Raw genomic sequence first — 14,354 nt, forward strand, 5'->3', positions numbered from 1 at the left:
CCTGCTTCTCCCTCTCCCTCTGCCTGCTGCTCCCCCTGCTTGTACTTTCTCTGTCAAATTAAAAAAAAAAAAAATTATAGCCACCCTAGTAGGTGTGAAGTGGTATCTCGTTGTGGTTTTGATTTGCATTTCCCTACTGTCTAATGATGTTGAGACTCTTTTTATGTGTTTATTCGCCATTTGTATATCTTCGGAGAAATGTCTATTCAAATCCTTTACCCATTTTTTTTTAATTGGGTTGTTTGTTTTTTTATTGTTGAGTTGTAAGAACTTTTTATATATTCTGGATACTAGATACTTATCAGTTTTATGATTTGCAAAAAATTTCCCCCATTCTGTGGTTTGTCTTTTCACTTTCTTGATAGTGTCCTTTGATGTACAAATGTTTTTAATTTTGATGAAGTTCAATTTATCTTTTTTTCTTTTGTCATTTGTGTATTCGGTGTCATATCTAAGAATCCATTGCCAAATCTAAGGTCATGAAGATTTACTCCATGTTTTATTCTAAGAGCTTTATAGTTTTAGCTCTTATATTTAGGGCTTTGGTCCATTTTGAGTTAATTTTTGTAAATGGTGTGAAGTAGGGGTCCAACTTTATTTTTTCCATATGGATATCCAGTTGTCCTAGCACCATTTGCTAATAAGACCGTTCTTTCTCCGGGGCGCCTGGGTGGCTCAGTCGTTAAGCGTCTGCCTTTGGCTCAGGTCATGATCCCAGGGTCCTGGGATCGAGCCCCGCATCGGGCTCCCTGCTCCGTGGGAAGCCTGCTTCTCCCTCTCCCACTCCCCCTGCTTGTGTTCCCTCTCTCGCTGTGTCTCTCTCTGTGAAATAAATAAATAAAATATTTAAAAAAAAAAAAAAAAAGACTGTTCTTTCTCCATTGAAGTTTTGGTACCCTTACCGAAAATCAATTGACCATAGATGTGTAGATCAATATCTGGCTCTCAATTCTATTTCATTGATCTATATGTTATCCTTATGGCAGTATCACATTATTTTGATTACGGTAGCTTTGGAGTGCTATTTAAATCAGGAAGTGTGAGTTCTTTTATTTTGTTCTTTTTCAAAATGACTTTGGCTGTTCTGGGTCCTTTGCAATTCCATGTGAATTTTAGGGTCAGCTTTTATATTTCTACAAGAATCTCTTGGGATTTTGGTGGGGATTTTATTGAATCTATAGACCACTTTGGAAATATTGCTATTGTTAACAATATTAAATCTCCCAATCCATGAGCATGGGATGTATTTCCATTTATTTAGGTCTTCTTTAATTTCTTTCAGCAGTGTTTGTTAGTTTTCAGCATACATGTCTTTGACTTCTTTGGTTAAATTTATTCCTAACCATTATTTTATTTTATTTTGTTTATTTATTTATTTGAGAGAGAGAGCATGCACATGGGGGGGAGGGGCAGAGGGAGAGAGAGGGAGAAAAATCTTAAGCAGGCTCCACACCCAGCACAAAGCCTGACCCAGGGCTCCATCTCACGACCCTGAGATCATAATCTGAGCCGAATTCAAGAGTGGGATGCTTAACCAACTGAGCCACGCAGGCGCCCCCATTTTATTATTTTAGATGCTATTGTAAGCGGGATTGTTGTAACTTCATTTTTGGATTGTTCGCTGTTAGTGTAGATAGGTATAACTGATTTTTGTGTGTTGATCTTGTATCCTGCAACTTTGCCAAATTCATTTATTACCACTAATAGTTCCTTCGTGGATTCTCTACGATTTTCTATATATAAGACTATGTCATTTGTAAATAGAGATAATGTTATTTCTCCCTTTCCAATTTGGATGCCTTTATTTCTTTTTCTTGTCTAATTACTCTAGCTAGAACTTCTGGTACAACGTTGAATAGAAGTGATGAAAATGGGCATCCTTGTCTTGTTCCTGTTCTTAGGGACAAGCTATCACTCTTTCACCATTGAGTATGATGTTAGCTGTGACTTTTTATCAGGTTGAGGAAGTTCCCTTCTATTCCAAGTTATTTGAACTTTTTTATTTTATCATGAAAGGGGGCTGGATTTTGTCAAATACTTTCTCGGCATTCATGGAGATGATCGTGTGGCTTTTTTCCATCTTTCTGTTAATGTGGTGTATTATGCTGATTGATTTTCATATGTTGAACCAACCTTGCATTCCTGGGATAAATCTCACTTGATCATGGTGCATAACCCTTTTCCTGTGCTGGTGAGTTTAGCTTGCTAGTATTTTGTTGAGGATTTTTGTCCCCAAGTTTATCTTTAAAAGGTGGCTGAGCATCGTGGTTAGGAAACAGAAGTCAGATCAATCTCATTCTCATCCTAATTCTGCCACTCGCTTATTGTAATGGGTGTGTTGACTAAGGTTCAGTTTCTTTGTCTATACAATGGGTTCATAAGCATATCCACATCCTGGGATGATTGTGAGGATTCCAACAAAGGATGGACAGATTTACTGGGACACCTTTGTGGTGTTTCCCTGTGCCTGGCTCTTGGGCTGGCTCCCTGTGTTGTATGCCTTGCATATATTAGTTCATGGATAAATCTTGCAACAACCCTGTTAAGTGAGTGCCATTAGGGCCCCCATTTTACAGACAAGGAGGCTTAGGCACCAAGAGGTTACGTGGATCTCTTGAGAACACACAGCTGGAAAGCAGGAAGCCAGCATCATTGTGGCCTTGGAGCCTCTCAAGTAGGCACTCAATGGGGGCTGTTGTATTCACCCCCAACGTTTTATGACAAAATGTTTTCAAGCACGCAGGGAAGCCGAAAGACTTGTATGGTAACCAGTCCCCTGTACACCCACCACCCAGATCCTGCCATTAGGTCTGTCTGTGCTTACTCTATCGCTCATCTGTCCGTCCCATTTTTGACGCATTTCAAAGTTGCAGACATCGGAATACTTCCCCCAGACATTTCGAGCATGCATACCGTGAAGTAGAATTCATTTCCCACTCATTTTCTTTTAAAGTCAAATACATGCTGTGCACAGACCCAAGTATGTTAACAACTACATATACTTGTGCAACCCAAGCCCCCATCAAGACCTAGAACATTCCTCCACTCCAACCAAGCCTCCTGCCCCTTCCCAGTGAGTTCCCACCCCCACCCCTGCCTAAGGAACAGCCACGCTTCGGACTTTTTTCACCATAGATTAGTTTTGCTGGTTTTAGAACTTCATATAAAGGGAGCCATACAGCACTGCACTCTTGTTTCTGGCTGTTTTCACTGGGAGCTGTCATCTGTGTCCCTCCGGGTGCAGATGCACACGGAGGCCCGAGGTGGGGGCGGGGGACTTGTCCAGGATCACCCGACACACCGAGTGGGTGGCACCCAGGGCTTTGGCGTCCGGCCTGCACAACGCCGCCTCTCCACGCCCAGCCTGACCTATCTTCCCACAGGGCGAGAGGCTGAGCCACGCCGTGGGCTGTGCCTTTGCGGCCTGCCTAGAGCGGAAACAGCGGCGGGAGAAGGAATGCGGGGTCACAGCCGCCTTCGACGCCAGCCGCACCAGCTTCGCCCGCGAGGGCTCCTTCCGCCTGTCCGGCGGCGGGCGGCCCACTGAGCGAGAGGCCCCCGAGAAAAAGAAAGGTGGGTGCTGCCCAGAGGGCATCCAGTTTGGGGGGAGAGCGGCAGAAGCCCGGGGAGTCTGCACTTTACAAAGCACAGCACCAACCACAGGGTTTGGTTACAGTTTACAGAGCTCACTTCTATTGGGCAATAGTGCGCAGGCCACAGATTCCAGCAAAACTCACCAGCGCTCCATTATCTGCTAAGTCAGGGAGGCTCGGAGGCATTTCAAATTGTGTATCAAGGCCAGTTAATGGCTTGTGAAGTCAGCTTGGTGGATTGTGGCTGGCTGGCACTGAAAAAAACTGAAATAGAAAAGAACAGAAAATATCAGATTAGCTGAATGTATTAAGGTAAATGTAGTTCAATGATACTTTTATTTCAGTGTATGTCTTTGCGTGTGTGTGTGTGTGTGTGTGTGTGTGTGTGTGTGTGTGTGTGTGTGTGAGACAGCTTACTGTGTAAAAGGTTTTTCTTACTTTGGGTTGCCATCAAGAAAAATATCTGGTAATCTCTAACATTCTAGGTTAGTGGCAAATATTTTGTAAATTCTAAAACAGTGTGGTTTTTATTATTATTTTTTTGAGAGAGAGAGTGTGAGCAGGGGTAGACAGAGAAAGAGACAGAATCCCAAGCAAGGGGGTGCCTGGGTAGTTCAGTCAGTTAAGTGTCTGCCTTCGGCTCAGGTCATGATCCCAGGGTGCTGGGATCGAGTCCCGCATCAAGCTCCCTGCTCAGCGGGAAGTCTGCTTCTCCCTTTCCCTCTGCCCCTCCCCCCACTCGTTCTTGCCTGTGCTGTCTTTCAAATAAAAAAAAATTTTTTTAACACTGTCTGGGCCATAGCAGAACCCAGAGAATATATTCTTTTAATTGAAAAATTCTAGGTGCTTCATAAAAAATCTTTTTTTTTAAGATTTTATTTATTTATTTGAGAGAGAGAAAGTAGAAGCGGGGTGGGAGGGAGAAGCACAGGGAGAGGGAGAAGCAGACACCCTGCTGAGCAGGGAGCCCGATTGGGGACTTGATCTTGGGACCCTGGGATCAGACCTGAGCTGAAGGCAGATGCTTAACCAACTGAGCCACCCAGGTGCCCCTCTCTCAAAATCTTAAAAAAGAAAAGAAAAAAAGAACCCCAAGTGGGCTCCACTGGGCTCGATCTCACAACCCTGAGATCATGACCTGAGCCAAAATCAAGAGTCAGTCACTTAACCAACTGAACCACTCAGGCACCCCTAAAACAGTGTGTTTTTTAAAATATAAGTATACTGTGTTCTGAGTCACAGTATTTTTTTTTTTTAATGTGGATTCTAGTTTTTAAATTTTTGGAAAACACTGCTTAAAATTTACAAAGAAATTACAGTGGGGAACTGACCCAGATTAAAGGAGACTAAAGAGATTTGACAAGTAGTAATAAATGCACAGTGTGATCCTGAATTGGATCTTAGATGATCTCCATCTATAAAAAGCATCTCTAAGGGACATGATTGGGAAAGTTGGGGACATTGGAACACGGACCACAGATTAGCTCATCGTCTTGTACCCACGTTGGATTTAATTGTACTGTGGTTCTGGAGGAGGCCGTCCTTGTTCTTAGGAGGTATATGCTGGAGGTTTTAGAGTGAAGGACGTTGCCTACAATTTGCACTTGAACGGTACAGGAAAAAAAATTGTGGAAGGGAAGAGAGATCAAATGAGTTAACTGTGGGGAGCATAAATTAGGAGAACATGTGGGCTCAGTGTTCCATGATTACATCTTGTTTGTAAGTTTAAAATATTTCTAACAAAACAAAATAAAAAATAAAATAAAATATTTCTAACTAAAAAGTTAGTTTTTATCACTAGAATATTAGAGCGTCCAGAGTATATTTCTTTGTATAAATTACATTTACATACCTCTTAACAAATTCACAAGTTTTTCACAGGTTACAAAGTATTTTACTGTTTACATCATCTATTCGAATTTGTAAAGTATTTTACCATCTGCCAAGCAGATGACAAAATGAAGTTAACAGTGGGCCTGATCGAGTATATGATGTTTTAGTGCTTACAAAAGAACAAACTGGGTCCACGGTTCTTCACAGTGTACAGATGTTTATAGAGGCTGTTGGCATTTACAAGGAACGTGCATTCACTTTAGAGTTTGCAAAGGGTTTTGCTGTTTCCAAAGGATGTGATCATTTCTAGGTACTTTGCAATGTAGAAGGCATTCACAGCTTACACAGCAAAATGAGAGTTTACAGAGTGTGGTATGATTTGCTGAACACACCACTCAGCATTTCGCTGTAGATGCGCTGATTTACAGCCTCAAGGCACCGTGCTTGCCCTTCGACAAGGAGCTCCTTCCAATTTAGGAGTGACGGAGCAGTGCGCACTTTCCACAAAGAATGGAGGGGCTGCAATAATCTGGAAAATTCCCCAGAGGAAGAAGTGTGCCAAGCTGGGTCTAGAATGCTAAGTAGCAACTGGAGGAAGGGGCAAAGTACCTGAGTTGGGAAGAATGGTGGGAAGTGGAGAGAAAGAATTGCAGACAGAATGACAGGAAGATAGCATGATGTGGAGAGAGCAGGCCAGAGGGAGAGGCAGGATTAGGGTATTCGTTTAGGACACAGACTGGAGTCAGCCTGCCCCTTCCTAGCATTGTGGCTTCAGCAGAGTCACTTACCATTGCTGGGCCTCGGTGTCCACATCTGTAAAATGGGGATAATGCTCATATCAGCCTCACTGGGTAGTTGCGAGAATCAAATGACTCCATACTTGCCAGGCACTTGGAACAATGCCTGATACATGCGTCACACACCAAATACGTGTTCGTTAAATTAATCAGAAAGGGAGACAGAAGGTCTCAGAAGGGAAAACAGCGGAAGCAGCAAAGAAAGCCAGACTGGGGACAGAAAGCGAGAGATACCCATAAGGTGAGGTTGGAGGAGGAATCCCCGAGGGCCTCCTGGGGCAGGCGGTACTGGCGTGGTGGGGATGAGAGACATTTCAGGGCTCTGACCAGCCTGTCGTGAGGACAGGCAGGACACAGTGGGTGAGGAAGGCAGCACTGGAAGATGATCAAGGGGACTTGGTGGGAGAGGAGCGAATGCCTAGGTGGGGTATCTAACCACCTGTCTCCCCCATGTCTCCAGCAGAGGCAGCAGCTGCCCCAACTGCGGCGCCCGGCCCTGCCCAGCCTGGGCACGTGTCCCCGACACCGGCCACCACATCCCCCGGTGAGAAGGGTGAGGCGGGCACCCCAGTGGCTGCAGGCACCAGTGCGGCCGCCATCCCCCGACGCCACGCCCCCCTGGAACAGCTGGTTCGCCAGGGCTCCTTCCGTGGGTTCCCGGCACTCAGCCAGAAGAACTCACCTTTCAAACGGCAGCTGAGCCTACGGCTGAATGAGCTGCCATCCACACTGCAGCGCCGCACTGACTTCCAGGTGAAGGGCACAGGTGAGCCCGGGGGCTCAGCGGGAAGGAACATCAGGAGCAATACCATACCGCCGTCCGTAGTGAACACCAGAGAGGGAAGAGGTGGTATACACCTTGATCGATTAGCACTGTCTGCCAGGGGAAAGGAAAGAGAGGTGGAACACATCGTGGTCGATTGGCGATTAGCGGCATCTGCCGCCAGCAAGGGAGAGAGCGGTAGTATAAATCATGATCGATTAGCAATGTCTACTGTTGGCAAGGAACAGCAGAAGGATGGCACAAGCCTCGATCGATTCGTAATGTCTGCTGTGGTTAGGGACATGAGGGAGGTGGCTTTCATCACGATTGATTAGCAGAGTCTGCCAGGGGCTCGGGAGAGGGGAGAAGCTGCCTAGATGCCATTGTTTGCTCAGGTGGAGGCTGAGACTCCAAGCATTTGGCCATTGGAGCCATAAGATCTAGCTAGATGAAGGATACAGGCTCAGACAAAGGGAGGATTGCGACGGGTTAACAATGTCTGCCTGAGGCAGGGAGACTAGAATGACGGCATATGGCACGATCTCCTGACAGGGTCTGCCATGAGCAAGAAAAAGGAGCGAGGTGGCACACCATATGATTAATTAGTGAAGGTTGCCATGGATAAGGGAGAAGAGAGAGCAGCAGAAGTTATGTTAGCTCAAGGAGGGGCTCCCAGAATTTGGCCAGTGGAGACAGGAGGTGAAGAGCACACATGAGCATGGGGGTCAGGGGTCAAGGCGCATAGTGACGGGTTTGCAATGTCACTGGCAGGCAAAGGATCAGGCAGAGGCAGCACCCATCATCCCGTTGGCCAGCCATGTCTTCCAGGGACAGTGCTGAAGAAAGAGGGGACACATCATCATCGATTAGCCATGTCTGCTCTGGGTGCTGCTGGGAGAGGCAATGGAGCTGTTCTGTTTTTCTTAAAGGGGAGATGGAATTGCAAGGACCAGTGCTCTCTCTTAGCCATGAGGTCTGGCCAGGTGAGGGGGAAGGCGAGCAGAGTTCAGTGGGGAAAAAGCATCGTGTTTGATTACTCATGTCTGCCACGGGCCAGAAAAAGAAGAGAGAGGTGGCATAGGTCATGATCTAAAAGCCACGTCTGCGTGGGAAAGGGGGAAGAGAGGTGGCCCAGTGCCGTGTTCTGCCCGAGGGAGACAGGCAAGAGGGCTGCCTTTCCTCCCAGCTGTCCGTGAAGTCACGGGGTCTGGCCCGCTTTCCTGCTTCCGTATGCCAGATCGGAGACACCCACCTCTTATGGCCTCGGGGACTGGCGTGGGAGGTGTTGATCTGTGTCCGGAAGGCTGGGCCGCTCCCAAAGGTGACTGCTAAGCAGATGCCAGTGCTGGTTGAGAGTGACGCACAAGCGCTCCCTGTCCTGCAGCGTCCCTCGGCAGTCACACACCCTCGCGCTTGCTGTCCTCATGCAGCCTGACATGAGCACGCTCCCTGGCTGCCCCTGATTTGGAAGCTTCATGCGCCTGGAACCAGTGGCACACTTGCTTGGGTGTGATCTGCCCCCCAGAACTTTCAGATCCATAGGAGTCACAGGTGCCACACACAGAAGTCACACACTCAATGTGACTCAGAAGTCACACACCCTCCGAAGTCACAGAAGCCGATGTTTCCATTGACACACACTTGGGCATGTATCCAGATAGCCCACGAGGAGGTACACACACTCACAAACCACACACCCGGATTCACGCAAACTCGAAAGTCACATCTCAGATTCACACGCGCTTGCAAAAACATTTGTGTGTCACACGGGGGTGGCTGGATTGGCTCACGCTTGGGAAGCACAAGCAAGACGCCACGTGCCTGGATTTTGGTCACCCTGAGATGTCACACCCTCAGAAAGCTGCACACCCATTTGGACTAATCCGGTCATCCTAGAATTGACCTGGAAACCGCTGCCCTTCCCACCTGGGCACCCCCACATCACACCTGTGAAGCCCTACAGCCGATTTCTTATTGATGCTCATCGGAGCATCACACAGGTTCGCTTGGAGACAACCGCTTGCTGAGACACCACACCCCACTGGTATTTCTCCGTCGTTTGTTTGGTGTGGTTTGTTTGGTTTTTTTAATATTCTGCATTTATGACACTTTTATTTTTTGAATATTTTATTTATTTGAGAGAGAGAGAGAGCACAAGTGGGGGGAGAAGCAGAGGGAGAGGGAGAGGCAGACTCCCCACTGAGCAGGGAGCCTGTCGCGGGGCTCGATCCAGGGCCCTGGGATCATGACCTGAGCCGAAGGCAGACGCTTAACCGACTGAGCCACCCAGGCGCCCCTCTGTTGTTTATTCAGATGACACCTTTGTTCATCCCAAGCCCTTGTGAGGCCACCATACCCGCTCAGGTTTTCCTGGCTGGCTGGAACAGGTGCATCTCTGCCCTCATGATGTATGCTCTTGGCCAGGCCAGGGGTGGTGGACAGGGCCCCGCTTCTCCACCCAAAGCCGGACAAGTGATCCCCAGCCGGTGCACAACAATGGGGCCAACATCCATCCTGACAAGTCAGTCCTCTTGCCGTCTATGTGGTTGGACATATTTTTAACTAATATATATTGGTAAACATTTAAAATATCTCTTCTGGTTTGTAGCCATACCCAGATCTCGAGGTCCTCCTTGGTGTGGGGGTCCCTGTGACTCTTGGCCAGCACATGTCCCATACCACTTGGCTGTTGTGTCACTCAGGTGTACCATCTGCACAGAGTTAGCCTATTTATGGCCACGGCCGATTGGTTACCGCAGAGTGGACCCATGGCCCACACACCCCACGATCCCAGGTCGTCAGAGGGGGCCACCTGAGGGCACGGGGTGGAGGGCAGGGCCCGGCCCTCTTCGCTGACCTCCACCCTTCCCTGACTTCCCAGTGCCCGAGATGGAGCCTCCCGGTGGCAGCGACAGTGATAGCATCAATGCTCTGTGCACACAGATCAGCTCATCCTTCGCCAGCCCCGGAGCCCCAGCACCCGGGCCACCGCCGGCCTCAGCAGGTAAGCCCAGCCCAGCTCCTGCAGCAGCCACCCGGCAGTGCCCCGCCTGCAGCCCCGGTCAGGGCTACCTCCCGGACGCCGGGAACCTGGGAGTCCCACGAGCTTAGAACCATGGATCATCTAAGGGCTATGGGACCATCCTCGCACCATGGAGTCCGTTTCGAGCCTTGGATCATCTTAGAATCCCAGGGTCATCTCAGAGCCATGGGTTCATCCTAGAACCGGGAGGTAACATTAGAATCACGGGGTCAATTTTATTTTATTTTATTTTTTTAAGATTTTATTTATTTATTTGACAGAGCGAGACACAGCAAGAGAGGGAACACAAGCAGGGGGAGTGGGAGAGGGAGAAGCAGGCTTCCCGCAGAGCAGGGAGCCCGATGCGGGGCTCGATCCCAGGACCCTGGGATCATGACCTGAGCCGAAGGCAGACACCCAACGACTGAGCCACCCAGGCGCCCTCCACGGGATCAGTTTTAAACCTTCCTGTCTCAGAACCATAAAATTTAGAAACCTACAGCCTTAGAATCACAGGATATTAGAACCTCCAGATTGGGAACCACGAAACCTTGGAATCACCCTAGAGCCATGAGCTTATCCTAGAACCACGGAAGCCCTTGGAACTGCAGTATAAATTGAGGACTCTAGAATCTTCGAAAGCACAACCTTAAAACCACCGAACCTTGCTCACTATGTTGGAACGGTACAGTACACTCTGAGAAAGATCCATGCAATCTTAGAATCCTAGCCTCCCAAAACGATACATTGTCAAAATAATCAGAACTAAGGGTGCTATTAAAAATATTTAGTAACGGGATGCCTGGGTGGCTCAGTCGGTTAATCTGCTGCCTTTGGCTCAGGTCATGATCCTGGAGTCCCGGGATCGAGTCCCGCATCGGGCTCCTTGCTCAGTGGGGAGCCTGCTTCTCCCTCTGCCTGCAGCTCCCCCTGCTTGTGCTCTCTAACAAATAAATAAAAATCTAAAAAAAAAAAAAAAAAAATTTAGTAACAAGTTTGGCACTCTCCAGTCAGAAGGGAAGCTGGGCTGGTGATTGTCAGTCTCGCCCATACTCTTCCATCTTAGGACCTGAGAATCCCAGAACTATGTTTTCTGAGCACTTCGGAACCATTCCGTGGTGCAGGGTGGTTAAGCCATTTGCCCCGAAGTCGACACAGCTAGTGAGGAGCAGAGCTGGATGCAAAGCACACAGCTGCAGGGTCCAACCCCCAGCCTAGGGATCTCTCAACTGTCCCCTCTCCTCTCTCTAGGAACTTCTGCCTGGGGTGAGTCCTCCGTGCCCCCTGCAGCGGCCTTCCAGCCCGGGCATAAGCGGACCCCTTCGGAGGCCGAGAGGTGGCTAGAGGAGGTGTCCCAGGTGGCCAAGGCGCAGCAGCAGCAAGCAGCCTCCGTGCCCCCCATAGCCCCCGCCCTGCAGCCCTTCCCCGCCCCCGTGGGGCCCTTCGATGCCGCGCCCGCCCAGGTGGCCGTGTTCCTGCCGCCCGCACACATGCAGCCCCCTTTTGTGCCCGCTTATCCGGGCTTGGGCTACCCGCCCATGCCCCGGGTGCCCGTGGTGGGCATCACACCCTCACAGATGGTGGCCAACGCCTTCTGCTCAGCCGCCCAGCTCCAGCCCCAGCCCGCCACCCTGCTCGGGAAAGCCGGAGCCTTCCCGCCCCCGGCCATGCCCACTGCCCCCGGGGGCCAGGCCCGCCCACGCCCCAATGGGGCACCCTGGCCCCCGGAGCCGGCCCCTGCCCCGGCCCCTGAGTTGGACCCCTTTGAGGCCCAGTGGGCAGCATTAGAAGGCAAACCAGCTGTAGAGAAGCCTTCCAACCCCTTCTCGGGCGACCTGCAGAAGACCTTCGAGATTGAACTGTAGCCCGCGCCGCCCTGCCCGCCCCAGCATCTCCGGGTGCCCCACACATGGGCGTGGAGGCCCAACCTCTCCCTAGTCCCGGTCCCTGGGGCTGTGCCCCCCCAACACCCCCTCTAGCCCCTTCTCTTGATCACCCCCCACAACCACTACAGAACCGACATTGTACGCCCAGATTGCGACAGGATGGAATTCAGGGACGGACCCGGCCTGCCTACGGGACCCATTTCACTGCCAGACTTAAGCTGGCAATGCCCTTCCCCCCACCCCCCACCCCCACCCCAGACACAGTGGGATGGCCACAGTCCCACTGAGTGCCCTCGGTTCAAGCGACACATCCCAGTTTCTGTTGTTGACCTTCCACCTTCCAGTGTTGGGTGGGATGGAAAAGGGATGCCCACTTTGGGACTCCTCTGGGCCCCACACGAGGGCCCACCCCAAGTCTGGTCATCCCCTCCCATGCACAGCACAAGCAAAGGGCTTCCCTCTGCCCACCTGCTGCGTTCACTGCCAATGCTGTGCTCACCCCTATCACCCCTCTCCCCCACTCGGGGGGGGCACATCTTCCTTGGGCCAAGGTCTCATGGGGGCGGGGGCCAAGTTGGGGGCCCAAGAGGAGGGGTAGGAGGAAGGGGAAGGAGATGCTCAGTTACCTCACGTCAGTGCCCGCTGGGGAGGGGTCCGGGACAAATGGGGGGGTGCCTGGCGGGTACTTTTCTATCTTTTATTTCCAGATTTTTTTGTATCTAAACTTACAGATTTGTATTATACAAGGACAGCCAATAAAGGAAGAATATAATGATGGCCCTCGGGACAGCGGGGTGTGTGTCGGGGTGGGGGGGAATGGTGTGGTGGCAGAACCTTACCTCCTGAGCCATCTCTTAAAACAAGAGGGAGTAAAAAGGGTCTCCCTGCACCATAATCTCTGAGTCATAACATGATAGCAGGGAATGCTGACCCAGCATTTGAGAGGTGGGTATTAAAGGGGACCCAAAATTAATCACCCCAATTTCTAATTCTTACAGATTTTGAACCAAGGAATTCAAAAAATTATAACCTGCTTCTAATCAGTTCAGTATTGAAATGCTATTTTTATGTATTTTTTTTAGTTCAGTATGGAAATTTTCAATAACCAGGTTTGGAACAGATCTTTGAGCTGGAAAATTCTTGTTTGGTCAAGTGCATTTTCTGTAACTTAGGCCAAAGTGTCATCTGACATGGCAGCATGTTGCTTTTTAAGTCTCTTGTTTCTTGGGTCCCTTGATATCATCTACAAGTTATATATTTTAAAATAGGTAACATACAAATTACATGTTTAATTCTTTATAGCTCTTGAAAATGAGGTGTCTGATTTTGTGAAACCCAGTATTACACCCCCAGCTGATGGATTGGGAAGTTCAGTCACTTGCCCAAGGCCACACACCTGATCCGCGGGGGGAAGCTGTGATGAACCCAGCTCCTGGCCAACCTCAAGGCCAATCATTAAACCACCAGGCTGCAAGGGAATAAGCTTAAGGTCCGCCCTTAAGGGTTTCCAGCCCATCAAGCAGGTGTGGACCCTGGACTCTGGGACCTATGCCAGATGGTTCTGCCAGGGCACCCAGGGATCCCCAGGGAGGGAAAAAGGACTCTGCTGGAAATGACCCATGCTTTCTCATCTCCGAGCTTTGCAGATGCCAGTCCCTCTGCCTACAACACCTTTCCTGACAGCACCTTTGCCTAGAGAGTGCTACTCATTGTTTAGGCCTTGGTTCCAATATCACCTCTTCTTAGAAAGGAAGCCTCTTCCATTGCTCCCCCCTCCAATCCTTGTAAAGTTTAGACAAATCCTTTCAAAGTTTGCCCCTTCAGGCTGAGTCAGGAGCACCCTTCCCCACTTGGGCCCCCTGCTCCCCCCTCCTGGAGCTCATTCAGTCCTAGCCCTGCCCCATTCTGCGCTGTCGCTATCTGGGCCCCCACTGGACTGTGAGTGAGGTCACCGGTGAGCGTGGATCTCTCTCAGTCACTTCAATGCTACAGCACAGGGCCGGGCCCAGAAGGGGCAATCTCAGCAACTCAACTCTGCAATCTGCTGACTAGGGAGAGGGGTTAGAAAGGGCCTAGGACTCGGACAGAGATGATTCGAGCGTTTGGACTGATGGGGAAACTGAGGCCACGCAGCACACAGAAAATCCGGGACAGAGTCAAAACCGTCTTCCCTGTCACAGGCTGATCTTTACCCAAAACCACGCTTTCCTGTGCCCAGAGCAGTCTTTCTCAGCTGCACCCGCCCCAACAGTCCCCGGAGATGCAGATGTTCTGGTCCCCCGGGCTCCACGGGCCCATTATCTCCCGAGCACCTCCCACAGGCTCCTCTCAGCCCATTTCCCCATCTTCCCACACCCGACGGAGACTGGCTCTTCATGGTGCTTCTCTCTCCACAGAGACCGTAGAGCTGGGGTTAACCTCCCACTCTTCACTTCCTGCAAGCTTGGGCTCCCTCAGAAT

At 49.9% G+C, this 14,354-nt stretch overlaps 1 protein-coding gene across 2 annotated transcripts in view; it reads left to right on the forward strand.

Moving 5' to 3' along the window:
- NUMBL (NUMB like endocytic adaptor protein) overlaps nt 1-12,435 on the forward strand; it is a 23,395-nt gene extending 10,960 nt beyond the window's left edge. Inside the window, exons 7-10 of one of the 2 annotated variants that reach the window (XM_021700939.1) lie at nt 3,384-3,573; nt 6,684-6,989; nt 9,868-9,990; nt 11,260-12,435. In XM_021700939.1, coding sequence (XP_021556614.1) covers nt 3,384-3,573; nt 6,684-6,989; nt 9,868-9,990; nt 11,260-11,873 — 1,233 coding nt within the window. In that variant the 3' untranslated portion in view covers nt 11,874-12,435. The remainder of the gene's footprint in view (nt 1-3,383; nt 3,574-6,683; nt 6,990-9,867; nt 9,991-11,259) is intronic. The other variant, XM_021700940.1, reaches the window with a different exon arrangement.
- Nucleotides 12,436-14,354: the final 1,919 nt, after the last annotated feature.

This window comes from Neomonachus schauinslandi, chromosome 16 (genome assembly GCF_002201575.2).
Source record: "Neomonachus schauinslandi chromosome 16, ASM220157v2, whole genome shotgun sequence".
NCBI classification, from domain to species: Eukaryota; Metazoa; Chordata; class Mammalia; order Carnivora; family Phocidae; genus Neomonachus; species Neomonachus schauinslandi.